Genomic DNA, 18,875 nt, shown 5'->3' with positions numbered 1-18,875 from the left:
AGCAAAAAATAGACTGTAGGAGTATGATGGCCACTGTTCAATCACACATATCCTCACATTATAAGTGTTCGGAGAGATATAATATCCGGTTCACGTGTATTCTGGAAGAGGAATTCTAGGAGATCAAAAGTTCATCTTTCACCATAAATACTTTAACTTTAAAAGTGATTTCTCTTTGATTTTCAACGTACAACTTCTCTCGCCCAGTTTTTTGTGACATATTCGAGTCATTCATTAATACTTGAACGTTTTTGATTGTTGATATTTCAATAGGCTGCACTCTTTCATGTAAATGATGCTAACTCGTCCATCATCATTCAATAAACTCAACAGAATTGAGAATGGAGTTGAAATTATTAGAGTTGATTATTCATTACATGTTTTTCATTTTCTAAGAGAAAGACAATGAAATGTCTCTGAGTTATTTCAACACGAGGTCCCAGAGGTGCATCTCAGACGACTATGAGAACAAGTAAACGCTTTTCAATTATTTTATGTGTTCTTTTTTTCTGTGATTAAAGAAGAAACGAAAAGTTTTTCGAGTGCTGAAAACTTCATTGATTTGCTACCCATACACATAGGCAATTCTCCTTAACATCTTGGTTTGTCTGCCTTACGATCAAGACTTTAGTGTTATACATATGTAAAGCATAATATTCTATACTCTGGTTAATTCTCAAAAGAGAAAATTCACTCTTCGGCTACGAATATCAATCTTCGAAAAACTTATTTGCATCTTTCGCATAGAATTATTCTCACGCATTATCTGAATATTCTTCGCATCTTCTTCTTTTTGCTTATATGAAACAGATTTTCTATCTATCCATTTCTCTCAATTTTTCTATTGCCCGAGCAGTGGTCAGGCGCATATGTCGCCTCCCTCACGTCTAATTATTTTTTTCCGGAGGTCTTGGAGGGCAGATTTATCTTTTCTATCAGTTCTCTTCATATCTCTCAAAACTTTTCATTCGAAACTCCTTGTCAACATCTTCCCGTGATTGAAAAAATGTTGCATTAGAACAAGGGTTTGTCTGAGAAAATTGTCAGCGTTTTTCACACACTCACCTCTTTATCCATCCCGCTCTCTACAGCCCATTTTCTTCTCACACTTCACATCCTTTGGCTTCATCTTCTTCTCTTTCAATCCCTATTCAGAAACTGACTTTCCCTTCAATTTCATTCAGCTCATTGCCAATGATGGCTTGCAAATAATGCACTTCTTGCAAAAACTCGACGGGATGTTACACGGGCAAGCAATGGCAGCTGTACAAATTGCGGAACACGATACCACAAATTGGAATCATTTCGAGGCGGATAGTCATCTTCATCTTGAAATGCAGACCAGGTTCCTCCCTCATGTATCAGTTCTACTGGCCGCAATTGTAAGTGTTCATCGATAGTCTCATTATAAGTATCATTGTTTACAGGCGCTCGCATGGTATTATGAGACTTTTGACTTTGGATTTTTCAAATATTCGTCAAAAAAGAAAGGAGATGCAGTAGATGAGTTGTTGAAGAAGGTAAGACACTTGTAATTGAAGTAGAAATTCTAAACTACAATCAGAAATTAGCAATATTCAATTTCAGAAACATCAAGTGATTGGAAAAGAATGCATCCCGAATACGAATACATGTTTCCTGATAGTTGATTCATACTACTTGGAAAACGGAAGGTAAAAACTTATTTCAAAAAAGTGAGAAAATATTGAAAAGAAGCTGAAAAAGCCACACAAAACCGCATGGTGATCCAAATTATGGCAGCCGTTTTATTGCACTATTGTGCCTGCATCCATTAGAAGAGACCCTTCTCATAAAAAGCGTTTTTCCAATCTCCAAGGCGTCAACCCATTCTTTCTCCAGTAAATGATTTGGTTCGTTTGAGAACGCTTTAATTTCCGTATATGTGATTGATTCTCAGAGGAATCGGTTCATTAATTTTTTGCTCTTTGAGAATGCCGCTATGAAAGTGCAAGTATGATTGGTTTTGTTAACAATCTCTCTACACCCGTTTTTTCGTTTTTGTCAACGTCTTTGTATTGAGGGTTTGTTCAAAATTTGAGACCATAAGTTCAGCACTTCTGTTTCTAGGGCATACTAGAAATTTCCAGAGAACAACTTTCTCAATATCTTATTTCATTGTTTGACTTAGGCAGCTTCAATTATTTGTTTCATAATGAAAAATTCTTTCAAAGTCACTGAACGATATTGCACAGTCCATAATGATCAATGATCAAGTTCACAAATAGATCTTATCTGCATAGTGCATAAGCTTACTCTGATCACTCTTTCCTATCTTTTCAACATCCGATTTTTTCATTCGTGTTTTCACTTTTAGATTTGCACATTGTTTGTTTCGAAAAGTTTAATAATGATGTCAGAATTCATTGAGAAAATGACGAGAACATTACAAAAGCAACAGAGACACCGTACCCTCTGCGTCTATTCAAATTGTGGTTTAGTGTATCTATCACTCTGTTCGAAAACGATTTGAAAAATACTCTTTCTTAACTACCGAATATGAAATGAAATTCGAACTCAATTCATTTTATTGATGAAAAATCATTTAAACATTTATTCTATTCAATGTACACTCATGTGATGCAGTTTTCCTGCAATTGTTACAAAACAATTTATTCCAGAAAAAAGAAACAATGAATTGAGCCAACTTGTCATTTTCGCAACAAAAAAGTGAAGCCAATTCACTTCGTTTTTCATAATTCGAACCAATAAATTCTTGTTCTTCGCGAAAGTGCATAGTTTTTTTCTCATTTATCCTATATATTCTTCAGTTTCATAACATGCAGCTGTAATGAACACTCATTCTCGAAAGTGAATCTAACAAAACCTCTTTTTTAAAGATGATCTTCTTAGAACTGGTGCAATTGTGGATACAATTCTTCTGGTGGTTCTTTTCCGTGTTATTTTGGATATTCGTTACTTGGATATTCGTTACACATTCAGTTTCTCAGGTTCATTCAGATTTTTTGATATTTCAAATCTGTTTCCCAAGAAACCCTCTAGCATATTTCTGAAAAAGCCGATTTCTTTGATTTTATAGCTCATAAAACGGTTTGCTGACAATTTTCCCACCGCGCGTTCCAAATATTATTCATCCCTCCATTTCTTCCGAAAAAATCATCACTATCGATCAAAGCATCGCTCAGTTCTTGTTCATCCTCCTTAGACCATTTTAAAAGCTTAACTCGAACTGCTGTCTATGAGACTAAATGGCTGTTTCCGTGATTATCATTGTTTTATCGGATATATCACATGATTACTCCTTTTTAATTTTTGACATACACACAACGTTCACTTTTAAATGTCTCCGTTTTTTCTCTTCCGTTAGATTTTCTTTTTCATTGTTGCTTAGTCGCCGCAACCTTTCGCTTCCATACCAACACGAGGTGCATCCACAATTCATCGCCCCGAAATGTGTATGTGTCTTTTGACACGCCATTCCCTATTGATTTATCATTATTCCATGACTCTATCATCAACATCCTTTTATTCAACCACGTATTGGGAGCCACATTGATTGAAACAGGAATGCGATTTCTGATCCAACAGACTATGACTAATATTCCAGATTGACCACCAAAAGAGATATATTGCTAGAAGAAAATACTGAGTATTCATTAACAGGAGTTGAAGTGGAATCTACCAAACGTGAGTTGTAACATTACATTTTTTTGCAATTTCCAGTTATTTTAGCGGTGTCTTGGGAGAATACCAACTCCAGAGATTGGCCGGTTAATAAGCTCGTAATCAACTCAAGATACGCTCGACTTCTTGTTGCTGCAGGATTCATCATGGAGGTGAGTTTTAATGTGTGTTCCCAGTTTTTGTTGAGTGGGGGATTGTTACGATGAACTTGCGTTTGGATAGTAATCCCAAAAGTGGACAAGTAATCCTTCTGCAGAAAAATTTAACAGAGATATGGTATTCGAAACGAAAAGTAGCAAACAGTGGAACGGTGTGCATTGCGAGTATATGACTTTATCCAAAGAATGTTCAAGATGTTGTTCGATAGCCAAACTTCCAGTGATTATGCAACTTCAAGGACATGACGTAATGTCTGGTGGAAACTACAGCAAGACATCAAAAATTCAAACAAAAAGGTCACCCTGATAATGAAAAGAATATGATTAAGACTTGCTATTGTCTTTACACCCAACACCATTCGCGCCATTGGAACTTTCAAATTTATATTCGAATCATTCCGAGTCCTCTAGTGTTTGCTTACTTAAATGCGAGTGATCATTTCCCCTTTTTCGTTCATTTTTCTTCTGTTTTTTCTCCCGTTTTCAAATTTATTTTGCTGGTTTTACTCCTTCAAATGTATTTGCCTTCGTTTTAAGCAAGTTTCAGAGTTTGACATTCGACGAGAATGACCACAACGATGTTCTTGTTGCTGGGCTTGGTGGCGGAGTAATGAGCAACTTTCTGTCGGAGATATCATATCTAAATGTAAGAAAACTTCCTTCGTGGAAAAAATCCAGAAAAAAACCCATTTATAATTGAAAAACTAATTCCACCTACAGATCGACACAACGGTAGTGGAAAAAGAAGATTTTATCATAAATCTCGCTGAAAATTACTTCGATCATTTCGAAACGGACCAGATGCGCATCGTTCACGCCGATATTGTTGACTTCTTGCGAAAATGTATAATTGACTGTTTGTTATTCTTTATTCAATCATATTTCAGATGACAAAAAATACGATGTCATAATAGTGGACGCTTGTGAAAACAAGAAATCCGATGTGATGTGCCCTGTACCCGAAATATTCAAAAAGGAATCGATTCAGCTACTAAAAAAGCGTTTGACTTTGAAAGGTAAATTGTTTTCGCCATTTTAAGGAATACCCAATGTGCTTGCTTTATAGGTTGCGTGGCTGTAAATGTGTATTTGACTAAAGAAGCAGCGGAAACGGAGAAAACCATTTTTGAACTTTTCTCAAATGAATTCAATTCTTGTTTCTTTTTGGAATATTTTAAAGATAAGAAGGTTAGTTTACAATTCATCATATGACTGTGGTGAAAGCAATCAAAATGGTTTCACAAGCACAGTCTAACGACGAGTGCTGTTTGCTGACATTACTTTGTTGGCAGCGTGCCTGACAAAACATTATATACATGGTTGCAAAAACTTTTTTTCTATGTATATAGCAGTTAGCTAACCTCTATGTTACAATAATATCAAAACGAATAGCTTAAGTTCAAGCACAATTCATGAAAACATCCAATTTCCAATGAAAACCTGACATTACCGCTAGTTTCCGACTAGGCACTTAGTTTTTGTTTTCGTGTGACAAAAAATATATCAGCTGGCGGAACGACTCTTTTTCTTTTAACCACTGGACCCTATTGATTTTTGCAGGTCCTGCTATGTTCCAAGAGAGACAATTGGACATGGAAAAAGCAGAAAAATAATTTCCAGAATAATATTGAAATGATCGACGACATGTTCGAATTCAAACTCAACCGCTTCCTTCATTGATTTGCTCTCGTTTGTTTTTTAATCAACTCGTTATTATGTTTTACTTCGTTCTCGCCAATAAAACCCTAATAGTCCGTTCTCACGTTCTGTGGCTGAGCGTAATGGTGTTTGCGTACATAAACTGGGTGGGAGACCACCCAACATACACGATCAACCCGTCCGGCGCAAGTTCATCTGCGCAAAACCCCCTTCTCTTAGTCTCTCATTGTCTTCTGCTGTTAAAACATCTTTCATCGATTTTCATTTTATCCCATCTTTCAGTTACAACAGGCGTTTCTCCGACTCTTTCGAGGTCGGGTACAAGCCGAAGACCCGAATTTTCCGATAAGATTACGGATATATCGACTACTCATTGGTATCCGGCACTTGGAAATTTCGGTAGGTATTTTTTATTCATAAATGTTTCAAAAAATGTTCCAAGTGCACTGAAAACTGTTTTCTCTAGTACTATAATTGAGGCTAAAACAGTTTCATGTCTTCTCACGAAACAAGAATATCTGCGCACACATTATATTGCTGTGACCTCGCCCGCTCACACACTTTATTGATTTTCCCGACAGTCGTTTCCCGACAAGGTGGGCAGCAGTCGTCTTTTTACCAACTTTCTCGTTATTTTATTCGGTGATTAGGTTTTAGAGTTGAAAAGCTTGGTCTAAAATTTTATTTCGAAGGCAATACATTTTTCCGCACAATTTTGTGTAGCTTCATAATAAATTTGGTTAAAAAACCTTTTTTTCTTGAGAAATACAGCCAATTTGTGTTCAATTTTTGCACGCAAGTATGATTAACTTCGGAGAAATATGTATCAAAGTTCCATACGCTCTGACACTGATTTTCTCTGAAATCACCTCTTCCAAATATCTCAACTTTCAGTTTGAGCTGCTTGACATGCTCAACCAGCAGCACAATCAAGGGGGACAACAACTACTAAATGTACAGAGACCTCATCAAATACAGCCACCCGGCCAACACCGGGGTCCTCCCCAAGGGCAGAACATGCAACAAAATCAGATGCAACAGAATCAGATGCAGCAGAATCAGATGCAACAAGGACAGCAGATTAATATGGGTCAATCACAAATGGCTAATATGCAAGGGCAACGCCAAGTTGGTCAACCTGGACCATCATCCCAGCAAATGCAGCAGCCACAAGGCCATATGATGAACATGGGACAACAAATCCGTCCTCAACAAAATCAGCAGCAGCAACCTCAAATGATGGCGCCAAATGCACAGCAACAACAACCAATGCAGCAAATGCGAGGGATTCCACAACAACAACAAATGAGAAATATGACTCCACAAGGTCAACAAATGCAGTCCCCACAGCAACCACAAATGAATCAGATGAGGATGCAGCAGAATCCGCAGACTATGCCACAACAGCAAAGGGTACCTGTTCAGAATATGCAACAGAACATGCAGCAAGGTCAGAGTCAGAATTTGAGGATGGTTCCACCACAGACTAATCCAGCTCCAAGGATGCAGCCTCCCCATCAAACAATGACGGTAAGAATTCAAAACGATTTTATAGTAATAAATGATGGAAAGAATTCTATCTGGCAACTCATACAAAAATGAATTATAATATTTCAGATGCAGCAACAGCAACAAGGTGGACCTCAGAACATGAATCGACCTTCTCCACAGCCGCCGCATCAGGTGAGTAAATAGATTACATTTATTTATGGGAACGATAATGAAAATAAGGGAGATTGGTGGAAGCCGTCTCCGAAATAACGAGTAAACGTATAAGAGGATTTAGTTTGAACAGGTGAATTTGGGAATTTGTAGACGAGCGAAAACTTTGATCGCCAAAAAAGCATTAACGGAAAATTCCAAGCTTGGCGTTGACATTTGAAACTAATTAGTGTGGCTTCAGAGACTTTCGCGTTTCAGGTTTCACATTTAAATGTGAGACTCGTGTTTTCGCTTTCCAATTTATTTATTTAGATGTAGCACACTAGTGGTCCTAAAAGAAACAACAATTGTTTTAATAGTTTAGCTAGTGGCACCATAAATTGCAAAAAAGGAGAGAAACTTGAATTAGTTTCGTGAAGTGTCAAAAAAACAACACTTTCATGCACTTTTATATATTTGTCACGGTTGACTGGTGTGCGCACACGCTTGATAGCGCTGGCTTTTTTCAAAGTTGCAAGAACTCGAAAACATCTAAAAACCTCCCTAATTGTAATATACGTGTTCACTGTATTTGTATTTGTTGTTCTCAGACACTACAGCATGCCACACCTCAAGGAATGAACAGACCTTTTCCCCAGATGAGTGTAAGTAAAACTGAAAACTAATGAATGAAATTAATAACACTCTAATAACAGTGGGACACAAAATGTGAACATTCTTCACTAGAGAAATTTCAGGGACATCAACAGCAACAAGGTGGATCCCAGAACATGAATACACTAACATCCCAGCAGTCTTCGGTGAGTCCCATAATCTATTCAACGTATTAACTAATGTGGCTGAAGATTGATACTAACTCACTCTCACTTCCTAAGTTAATTCTGGTTTTCCCAGAATAGATCGAAATAGTTCACGAGTTTCAGATGCCAAACTTGCATCAAATAATGTCCAGACCACCCCTTCAGGTGAGAGTAAAAAACAAGCACTGTCGCTTCAAATTTCTTCTCTCGCTTCTCCTCTGTCCATTTCTAATTGTAGTTTTACTAAAAAAAACTTACTTTATTTCAGTTGCCACAAGGACCCATAACAATCAACTTGAATCCCAATGCACAGCCGCAGATTCGAATCCTTCCAATCCAACCGATAAATCAGCCCAACTTGAATAACGGGTCTCCACAGCAACATCCGCAGATGCAGCAGGTGCAACAGAATATGAATGGTGCCCCACAACAACAGCAGATGCGAATGCAACAACAAGACTCGCAGGTAGGAATTAACGAAGTGCATAGGAAAATTATACTTTCGAGAAACACGAGATTTGTGAGTGTGGACTCTCTCTTCTTAAATGTCACACAAGGCTTATGATGTAGTAGTCCACAGCAAAAACTGAGGAAGCAGAGAAAGTAAATATTTATGAGGAGAGCATAGTTTCCGGCGCAAATTTCTCTCGCTTCCTCTCTCCGTTTTTCTTTTTCCTCTCCGTTTGCGCATGACTAAGCTCATTCCAGATGCAGCAAGGGCCAATCGCCATGAATGGACCACCGCAACAGCAGCAAGGTCGAAATACTCAGGTATTCATTATAGATTTGAAATGGTTTTTTACTGTTTGGAGTAGTATTTTCAGGTGACACCTAAACAACGGCAACAAGGTTCCAATCAAAATACTCCACGAATGAATCCACCACAATTGACTCAACAGCAGCCTATGCAACAACCAGTGCAGCAGCAAATGCAGGGACAACCTAATCAACCAATTAGGCCCATCAATCAAATGCCACAAGGACGGCAAATGCCACCAAATCAGCAGAGACAAATGCAACAGCAGAGTCTTCAAGCTATCCACCAGCCACAACCGATTCAGCAACCCACAGTTCTTCATCAGCTCTTGCCGGCCAAGTCTGATGCACAGCAACAAGGCGGAGTTATAACATTTGACGCAGACAAGATGATTCATATTAATGGTGAACATGCAATCATTAACGGACAACAATATAAACTTGTTCAAATGACGGATGGAGAAACACAACAAGCTCACACTCTTCTCAACCAGCAGCAGAAATCTAATCAACACGGACAATCTAATCAGCATCAACAGCAACAAACTCCGCACCAACAGAATCGTAATGTGCAACAACGGAGAAGCAACACTCCGATGCAGAATCAACAAGGATCACAACAGATGCAGAATCAGCAAAGTATGCAGAATTCCTCAAACATGAACAGTCCCCAACATCCTCCAGTTTTGCAACAGCAACAACCAATGCCAGCCAAAGCTGCCAGGCAACGAAACCGGTATAAAAAGACTGCTACTGCGGCTGCTCTTGAATCAAAAGTTATCAAAGAAGACACTCCCGTTTCTGAAGCGTTGAGGATGATGCCAAATAATGAATTGATGCAACATATACCGACATCCAGTAACTCTAATCCGCCTACGAGAGGACGAAAGATTCTGCCTCCATCGCTGACTCCCGTTGCTCCACTGACTTCTCATGGGCCAACTACTACTATTAATAGCTCGACAGTGTCTCAACCTCATATTGTGCAACAAGGAAGAAATGTGGTGCAAGTTGGTGGAATGCCTCCAAACAGGCAAATGAACACTCCGATGAAAAATGGGCAGAGAAATCCGCAGCCGCTAAAGCCAACTGTTCTCTCCAACCAAAATGTGAATGGAAGACCTCAAGTCAAGCAGTCACTGCCATCAACTTCTCAACCGAAACCATTGGCAAAAAAGGAGAATATGACATCCATTCGAGATGCTATTGCTCTACATGTGAGCGGTGAGCGGAAAATGACTCCTGAGGTAAGCATAACAAAAAATGACAATTTTAGTTAATACTCTTTCTTTTTCAGTATCATGCCTACGTTCACAACCAGCTGTTCAGAGTTATGGAGGAGATGGAACTTCTCGAGATGTGGCACGATCAACGGTACATTTCTGTACAAAGGTTGTTGAATATGGTCAACTACCGGAGTGCGACTGAGATCAAAACTCCGGAAAAACCACCAAGACCTTCTCTACAACCAACAGAAGATGAGTTAGAGCCGGAACCAGCTGATGAGACTCCAGAAGCACGAGAGAAACGTTATGATGGTTACATGAAAACGTTGGTAGAGGCTTACCCAGAAAAGAAATGTGATGTGAAGTTTGCTACACTCGATGATGTGACAATACGGAAGGAAGTGGAGTTTTAGTAAGTTTTAAATATATCTTTCACAAAGTAAAACTGTTTTTTAGTCGCAAGCAAGATATGAAGAATCGCGAGACTCATTTGAGGGAAATTGTGAATACGTTGCCAGAAGAAAAGCAGACGAAGGCAAAAATCGAGTACCTTGGATTGGGTCTTCTCGAGTTTCAAGAAAAACTTCGAAAAGAAGTCATGTCCCACACCGTTCTGGTTCCCCCCACTGAGTTCTTAATCAACCCATGGTCTATCCGAAGAACGAAACATGAGTACATCCTGGAGTTGAAGCAACATCCAGATAGAGCAGCGTTAGAAAAGAAGCGAAAGTCAACTAACTACGCTTTCCTTCAAAGTCTTGCCAAGCACACCAGAGAGTTTAAAGAATTCCATAAAAACACTCTGAACAAGCACAGGAAGGTTCATAAATCAATGCAGCAGTACATCACTAACGAAGCCAAACGCGTTGCTCGAGAAGAGATGAAAAACGAGAAACTCAGAATTCAAAAACTTATTCAAGAGGACGAAGAAGGGTATCGTGCAATGTTGGATAGTCAGAAAGATCGACGACTGGTTTATTTGTTGGAGCAGACTGATGATTATATCAAAAGTTTGTGCGATTTGTTGAAACAACAGCAAGCTGCGACCGGTGGTGTTCAAATGAAACAAGTTGTTCGCAAGGAATATGAAGGACTTGCTGAGGAGGATAAGGTAAAAAGTATTCTGGACAAGGCTAGGAATGAGGAAGATGAGTATGAAAACAAGACAAAATTGAACCTCGAGGACTACTACACAACTGCACATGGAATCCGCGAGGAGATTACTCAACAGCATTATTCAATGGGAGGAGGAAATCCGACCATGAAGCTGAAACCGTATCAACTGAAGGGTCTCGAGTGGATGGTCTCATTGTACAACAACAATCTAAATGGAATTCTGGCCGACGAGATGGGATTGGGAAAGACTATTCAGGTAATTAATTATTGTTGCTTCTAATTTTCTAACAAGTATTTTCAGACAATCGCCTTCATCACTTACCTGATGGAAATTAAGAAAACTTCTGGTCCGTTCCTCGTCATTGTTCCGTTGTCAACAATTCCCAATTGGCAGAATGAGTTTGACAAGTGGGCACCCAACGTGCATCTCATAGTGTTCAAGGGAAACAAGGAGAACCGAAAAGCCAATGAGCCAGTTATCAAATCAGGGAAGTTCAACGTTCTTCTGACCACCTTTGAGTACGTCATTCGAGAAAAGGCATTGCTTGGAAAACTCCGTTGGAAGTACATGATGATTGATGAAGGACATCGACTGAAGAACCAGCACTGTAAATTAACAGAAATGTTGAATACAAGATTCCAATGTCAGAGAAGACTTCTGATTACTGGAACCCCTCTCCAGAATAAGGTGAGTAACGTTGAAATGTGAAAACATGTTTCATTTTTTCTATTTTGCAGCTCCCAGAACTATGGGCCCTTCTCAATTTCTTGCTCCCAACCATCTTCTCATCGTGCTCAACATTTGAACAATGGTTCAATGCTCCATTCGAAAAAACCGGCGAGAAGGTCGAGTTGACTTCAGAAGAGACGATGCTCATCATTCGACGTCTTCACAAAGTTTTGAGGCCGTTCTTGCTTCGAAGATTAAAGAAAGAGGTAAATTACCGTTCAAAACTGGAAAAATTATCAACGTGTATGATTTTCAGGTTGAATCAGAGTTACCGGATAAAATGGAGTTTGTCGTCAAGTGTGAGATGTCTGGATTGCAAAAAGTGCTCTACAAGCATATGCAGAAAGGGCTTCTTCTCGATGGCAAGACTAACACCGGCAGTCGTTCACTCATGAACACAATGGTCCATCTTCGCAAATTGTGCAATCACCCCTTCCTTTTCAATAATGTCGAAGACTCTTGCAAGAGCTTCTGGAACTCCAAATTTATCACAGCGTAAGTCTAAACAAAATATTCATCGTAAAAAATTCTTATCATATGCCATTTTTAGAACCGATTTGTATCGAGTATCTGGAAAACTGGAGCTTCTCGACCGAATTCTTCCAAAACTGCGTGCAACCGGTCATCGAGTACTAATGTTTTTCCAAATGACTGCAATGATGACTGTCGTCGAGGATTACCTTGCCGGTGGAACAATCAACTACCTTCGTTTGGATGGAAGCACTAAACCTGATGAGAGAGGAGCACTTCTTGACAAGTTCAATGCTCCAAACAGCAAGTACTTCCTCTTCATGCTTTCCACCCGTGCTGGAGGTCTTGGATTGAACTTGCAAACTGCCGATACAGTAATCATCTTTGATTCCGATTGGAACCCGCATCAGGATATGCAAGCACAAGACAGAGCTCATCGTATCGGACAAAAAGCTGAAGTTCGGGTGTTCCGTCTGATCACATCCAATTCGGTTGAAGAGAAGATATTAGCATCTGCGAGATTCAAGTTAAATGTGGATGAGAAGGTTATCCAAGCTGGAAAGTTTGATAATCGTTCAACTGGAGCAGAGAGAAGACAAATATTGGAGAATATTATCAAGTGAGTGAGAAAAAGAAATAATCATTCGTATGCTGAAGTAAGTTAAGTTTAAAAAAACGATGTGCTCAGTGATTCATCGAGGCGTAATATAAAATGCACAGTTCATTTATTGTAACATTAGCACATTATTATATATTCAGAGCGGAAAATGAATCTGGAGAGGATGAAGATGTTCCGAATGATGAAGAAATCAATGATATTCTTTCGAGATCTGAAGACGAATTTGAACTGTTCCAGAAGATGGACCAAGAGCGATTGGAAAGGGACAGAAAGAACAAAGCGTGAGTTTTGGATGTTTTTCAATCTAAACTTCTCATCATATGACATTTCAGCAAACCTCGCTTGTGCGGTGATGATGAAATTCCAAGAGACATTCTTCGAGCTGCTGATGAGACTGATTACATCGAAAAAGCTAAAGAGGAGGGTCGTGTACCTTACCTCGAGGTGATGCCTGGATCGAGAAGAACCAGAAAAGAGGTTAGTTTTCAATTTCAGTCGAATAATTATTAATGAAATTCTTTGCAGGTTGACTACTCCACTGACACAATGTCTGATGACAGGTTCTTGGAAAAACTCTTCGACGGAGATGACGCGGCACCTGCCAAACCTGATGCACATAAACCGGATGTCGCGGCTGTGCCAAGATCTGAAATTCGACATACTGAGTCTACACCCAGCACTTCTGCTCCACCTTCAAAGACAGTGCCTGCAACAAAAGCTCCAGAAGATGTACATTTTGCTGTTCCCAAACTCCCAGCTGTCACATTCAAAGTTCCTCGACTCTTGCCAAAATCTTTGGATGATTTAAAACGAAAGCATACAAAGAGTGAAAGTGAATCGATTGATTTAACTCCGAAAAAAGTTCGAAAAGATGTTGAGAACTCTGAAAAGAAAGAAACTGAAAAAACTCTCAAGAGGAAAATCGAACAGCCAACTGAGCCCCCAATTATCGATCTCACTGGAGAACCACAGCAAAAGTATGTCAAAATCAGTGAGGAGGCCGGAACCCCAAGTAGAGAGGAACCTCAAGTGAAGGAAAGAAAGGAGAAGAAGCATAAACATAGAAGTGATGATGAGTCTACACCAAAGAAAAAGAAGCATCGTGATCGTGATAGAGAGGGATCATCTGAGAGAAGAAAGAAACACAAGAAACATCATAGACAAGATGAGGAGAGTTCTCCTTCAGTGTCTCATCACCTTCCCGGCACGAGTTCTCCTACGGTATCTTCGAAACATGAGAAGGAATCTCCGTTGAAGATATTGGAATCTGCATCGAAGGTTTTTGATAGAACTGATTCCCCATCAGTGTCTACTCCAGTTTTGAAATCAGAAAGTAGTCCTCTATCGGCGGATACTTCTCTACAATCAACTTCATCTGATTCAACACCGAAACCAAGGTTGACCCTCAAATTCAAAATGCCAGTTATGCCGCCTCCGCCACCGATTCTTGATGTGGACAACTCAAAACTTAGCGATTCTCAGGGTATTCTTCCTCTGAAGTTCAAGATTCCAACTCAATCTCCAGAGAAAACTGGTGGACTGAAAATCAAGATCTCAACTAAATCTCTGGACCTTCCTAAGTTGTTGAAAATGAAGGAAGAAGAAGCATCTCAGAAAATTCTACCTTTGAAATTCAAAATCCCAATTCCACCTGCTGATGTTTCCGGTTCGAAAGTTGAAGACGCAACAAAAACTCCTGAAAAATCTGAGAAGAAGGAGAAAACGCCAGAAAAAGTGAAGAGTATTCCATCGTCGAAGTTCAAGATCCCCATTGTGTCACCAGACAAGCCTCCCCGAAAATCCAAGACTCCAAAGAAAATCTCGGATGCCAGAAATCCAGAGCAAGTCACGCCAGAAAAAGAGAAGATTCCCCCACTCAAGTTCAAGATGCCATTTTTGAGTCCGCAAACCACTGGTGACAACAAAAAAACTTTGATGGAATCTCCGGAGACTCCAAAACCGGACACCGTCAAAGAAAGGGAACAGGCTCAAAAAATTTCTTCTTTGAAGTTCAAAATGCCAGTTCAGATTTCTGAAAAGACTAATCCGACGGTAACGACCCCAGTACAAGTTCCGGAAGAACCGAAAGTGAATATCAAAGAGCCGGAAAAGACACAGAGTATTCCTCCATTGAAGTTCAAGATACCAGTTTTGACTCCCGAGAAGACTAATCCAACGGTCGCGGCTCCAGTACAAGTTCCGGAAGATCTAAAAGTGAATAACAAAGAACCGGAAAAGATTCATAGTATTCCTCCATTAAAGTTCAAAATGCCGCTCCTACCTGAAACTTCTACTCCGAAAGTCACTGCTCCATCGGGAATTCCTGAAGCTTCTAAACTGGACACCAAAGGCCCTGAGAAAAGTCTACATGTTTCTCCTTTGGAATTCAAAGTTCCACTACCTCCACAAAGTGCTTCTGAACCAAAAGACAATGAACCAGCTTCAAAAGTTCCGACAATAAAATTCAAAATGCCAAAACCTCTCCCGGAAGCTGTTGATTTGAAGAACGAGACACCTGTTCAACCTGTAGTTCAACCTGCATTTTCATCAATTTATGAGCCACGAGATCCTATTCCGAGTATTCCGATCCCAGATGTTTCAAATCTGGTGTTCAAGGTGCCGGCTCTACCGAACAAAGTTCCGGAGGTCTCCAATGCAAAAGGGGAACAAGTTGCTCAAGTTGTTGAGACTCCTGAATCAACAATCGAAAAGCCAATTGAATCTACTGTGATTCCTGATCTGAAAGTAACTGCTCCGGCTGTCGAAGATCTTGCTTCAAGTGTCGAAATTCCAACTCAACCTCTCGATGTTCCTGTTGCGATGGTAGAACCAACTGCTCCAGTTCCCAGTGAACCTGAACCGGAATTGAAGGCACCGACTCCAGTTCCTGAGGTTTCTGACTCAAAGGTAAGACAAACTCTTTTATTTGTTATTTATTCAATTTCTAATTTTCAGGTATCAACAAAACCTTTGGAGGTCACAGTGAAACCAACTGTTCCATCGACTAATGCTTTGACAGTGAAGATCAAGTTGCCAACTCAATCTCCGGAAATAACTCCGTTAAAAGTGAAACTTCCAATTGAAACTCTAATCCAGTCTCCAGTGGAACCCCAATTGGTATCACCAACATCTACCGTTTCAACTCCCAGTGCAACTCCTGAAAAGAAAAAGAAGGATCCCGAGGAGAAGAAACGTCACAAGGAAGAAAAGAAGAAAGCTCGTGAAGGTGAAACTGAAGAAGAACGCCGTGCACGAAAGGAAGCTAAACGTCTGAAACGTGAATCAGAAGGAAAGACCGATGATGCTAAACGCGAAGAAAAACTTGCCCGAAAAGCTGCACGAAAGGAGGAGAAACGTGCTGAAAAACAGAAACGAAAGAGCGCAGCTGGATCTGTGGATGGAAATTCTACCATCAATGTTTCTGATACATTGTCTAAAGAAGTGACCCAATCTGTCACTGATCTTATTTCCAAACTTATGAATACTCCTGTTACTGCTTCAGTAACTACCCCAGTAACTACCCCAGTGGACACCCCTGCAGCTGGTTCTGCCTGATTAGTTCATTTTTTAAATGTGCTCTTGTTTCAATCTAGAAATCTCATTTTTATACCTGTGCTATGTGATAGTTCTTATTTCCAAGCCATTTTCATTTGTCAAAATTTCTATTTTCTGCCCTCATATTTATCATTTTTCATGCTTTCCTAGTCATACAGTTACAACATTCTAATCGTGTACTATATTGTCATCTTCACAACCCGAATAAAAATTGCGGATAACAAAAACTCTAAAAATTTGTTTTTTTTTTCAAAAAAAAAAATACAAATTGTTCTCTTTGTCGATCGTGACAGCGCGAGTTGTTGCGGTAAACTAAAACTTCGTTGCGGTCCACAATTCCCAGATGAATAAAAAATGAAACACGCCATAAACATACGACGCAGGCACGAAAAAAACAAGGAAGGGTCCTGCTCACGCCGGAGAAGAAACGTTGAGCACTCTTTTGGTCGTGCTCCGATTCAACCACGTCGTCTTCGCCTATTTCTCTACAAACTTATGGACGAATCAAAAAGCACTCATTGGAAGTGGATTGAGAGAGGTGAGATAAAACGTTTGGACCCCTCACCCGTCATCGTCGAGCTCCCACTGAGACACTTTGCTCGATTCATTCTCCTCTTTCATTCTGTTCCTCAATTATTAGTGCCTACCAGAAAGAGTACGAAGACTTTGAGTAGACACTCAAGTCGCAAAACTAAGATGCACTGAGACCTCATTTGTTATTTTCCACGCATTTGAAATTGAGTTATCGGACTAGCTCAATCCGCTTCTGGAAATCCTACAATAATATCGTTCTTATTGTAAAAACTTAGTTTTATCACAAAAATTTTATCACAAATTTTTAAATACTAATTCTTCGCTGTATAGTTCGGATTTGCTGGAAAATAATTAAGGAATTATGAATCAGAATCGAATAACTTAATTTGCAAACAGGTGTGTAATGTTTTACTAAATTTTCTGAAATGTGATCAGTTTTGTCTGTTTTCTCGAACAGAAAAAATTAGAACATTATTGTAGGTTATACTCTGAATTGTTTACATGGAAAGCAGCATTTTCGATGTTTTGTTCAAAAAATATTTCTCGTTTTCACTCACAGTTTTTTGTTCTCCCACTTCGAAATCGGTTTTTTGCATTTCTGAAATTGCCACCTTTGTATCAATTTTCCCATTTCTTAGGATTACTCCCACCTATTAAAAAGTGTGGTTTCTCTGACGTGTTTGTTTATTATATGTATCTTCTTCTTGAGAATTTGCATTTTAATGGGCTCATGGTGAAGGATTAGTGACAAAAAATTAATATTCAGTTCTTATATACTCCTCGTCTCTCCACACCACATATGCTATAGACTCCATCATCTTGCCTTCTGTTTTTGCTTCTTCTACTAGATTTTACGCTCTACGACAGAAAAATAAAAGAAAAGAAAAATTGGAAGAAAAATATGTTTGTGAGAACAGAAATGAAAGTATAATTCATGTCAAATCGCCATAACAAAAAACGTTTTTCTAGAAAATTTTCGGAAATGTACTCAATAAAAACAGAACGTTTCTCTCATTCTGGTTCCTCTTCTTCAGACCACCACTATTATCTCATTTAGCAAATGAGCCGTGCGCGCATCCAAGCATTTTGCGGAAATCTCTGTCCCAAAACCAATAATGCGTGCAATCTCCTGTCGTTGGCTGCTTTTTCCAGTGTCCTGAATGTATCTGGCTTCTGAATGCGAGAAAAACGAACGAAAAGTTTTTATGAGAGCATGTTCTAGTTTTCTGGAATCTATTCCAACAGAAAGCTAACGAAATCCTCCTTTGCGCTTTTTTCCTACATGTGTATCTTTTTTCCAATTAATTAGTCCCAGCCTCTGTTTCTTTGTAGCTCTGTGTTTTTAATGATGATCCTAAACACATGTTTTCCAAGAAATGTTCATGAGCTGGATACGATTATTATAACATTCAAATGTTATACACAGATTTAGTCTAAGACGTTCGAAGAGTCGTCACAGAGCTTTTCATCAAAAATTGAAGGCTAAAACGAAAATTTTATTGCACTATCGTTTCCCAGCAACAGAAAATGTACACGAGAATGAAACCATTGCTTAGTCACTTGTTCCCTCAACCTATGTTCTCTTTTTCCCGTTTCAGTTACCTAGTTCATAACTGAAAACGGACAGTTTCATTCTCTTCAGTAGGGAAACGTTTCAAAAAGACCGAAAGTTACACCACTCTCAAGAATACAGATAAAGATCCCATCATTTCTCGCATGCTATATCAAATTAGTTGGTTTTTGGCAGCGATTACCACTCTTCAAACAAACAGGTTAGAATTATTTGTTAGAGAGACGGTCGGCAAAAGGGAGAAACCGAGAGAAGGGCAAGGTACACCTTATGGCTACGCTGTAGAGAGAACGGTGGACGTACTCTGATCATCTAACAACACATTTACTCTTTCTCCTCCCGGGAGGGTACACCAG

General features: G+C 39.3%; 2 protein-coding genes across 2 annotated transcripts; one reads left to right on the top strand and one right to left on the bottom strand.

Moving 5' to 3' along the window:
* Positions 1-1,238: 1,238 nt before the first annotated feature.
* Positions 1,239-16,415, top strand: GCK72_024231 (uncharacterized protein; the record flags this gene model as incomplete). Its single annotated transcript, XM_053735784.1, has 27 exons — positions 1,239-1,382; positions 1,428-1,520; positions 1,588-1,673; positions 3,587-3,666; positions 3,712-3,815; positions 4,369-4,467; positions 4,542-4,665; positions 4,709-4,837; positions 4,888-5,009; positions 5,763-5,879; positions 6,375-7,010; positions 7,098-7,163; positions 7,880-7,942; positions 8,066-8,107; positions 8,211-8,408; positions 8,651-8,713; positions 8,767-9,945; positions 9,996-10,336; positions 10,381-11,296; positions 11,342-11,728; positions 11,779-11,976; positions 12,027-12,265; positions 12,321-12,860; positions 13,001-13,141; positions 13,193-13,337; positions 13,386-15,767; positions 15,816-16,415. The coding sequence occupies 27 exons, from the start codon at positions 1,239-1,241 to the stop codon at positions 16,413-16,415; spliced, it is 9,234 nt and encodes a 3,077-aa protein (XP_053579350.1).
* Positions 6,586-7,953, bottom strand: GCK72_024232 (uncharacterized protein; the record flags this gene model as incomplete). Its single annotated transcript, XM_053735785.1, has 2 exons — positions 6,586-6,873; positions 7,927-7,953. The coding sequence occupies 2 exons, from the start codon at positions 7,951-7,953 to the stop codon at positions 6,586-6,588; spliced, it is 315 nt and encodes a 104-aa protein (XP_053579351.1).
* Positions 16,416-18,875: the final 2,460 nt, after the last annotated feature.

Source organism: Caenorhabditis remanei, chromosome X (assembly GCF_010183535.1).
Source record: "Caenorhabditis remanei strain PX506 chromosome X, whole genome shotgun sequence".
In the NCBI taxonomy this organism is placed as follows: domain Eukaryota; kingdom Metazoa; phylum Nematoda; class Chromadorea; order Rhabditida; family Rhabditidae; genus Caenorhabditis; species Caenorhabditis remanei.
The sequence above is the reverse complement of the archived record's forward strand: the minus strand, read 5'-3'. Positions and strand labels throughout refer to the sequence as shown.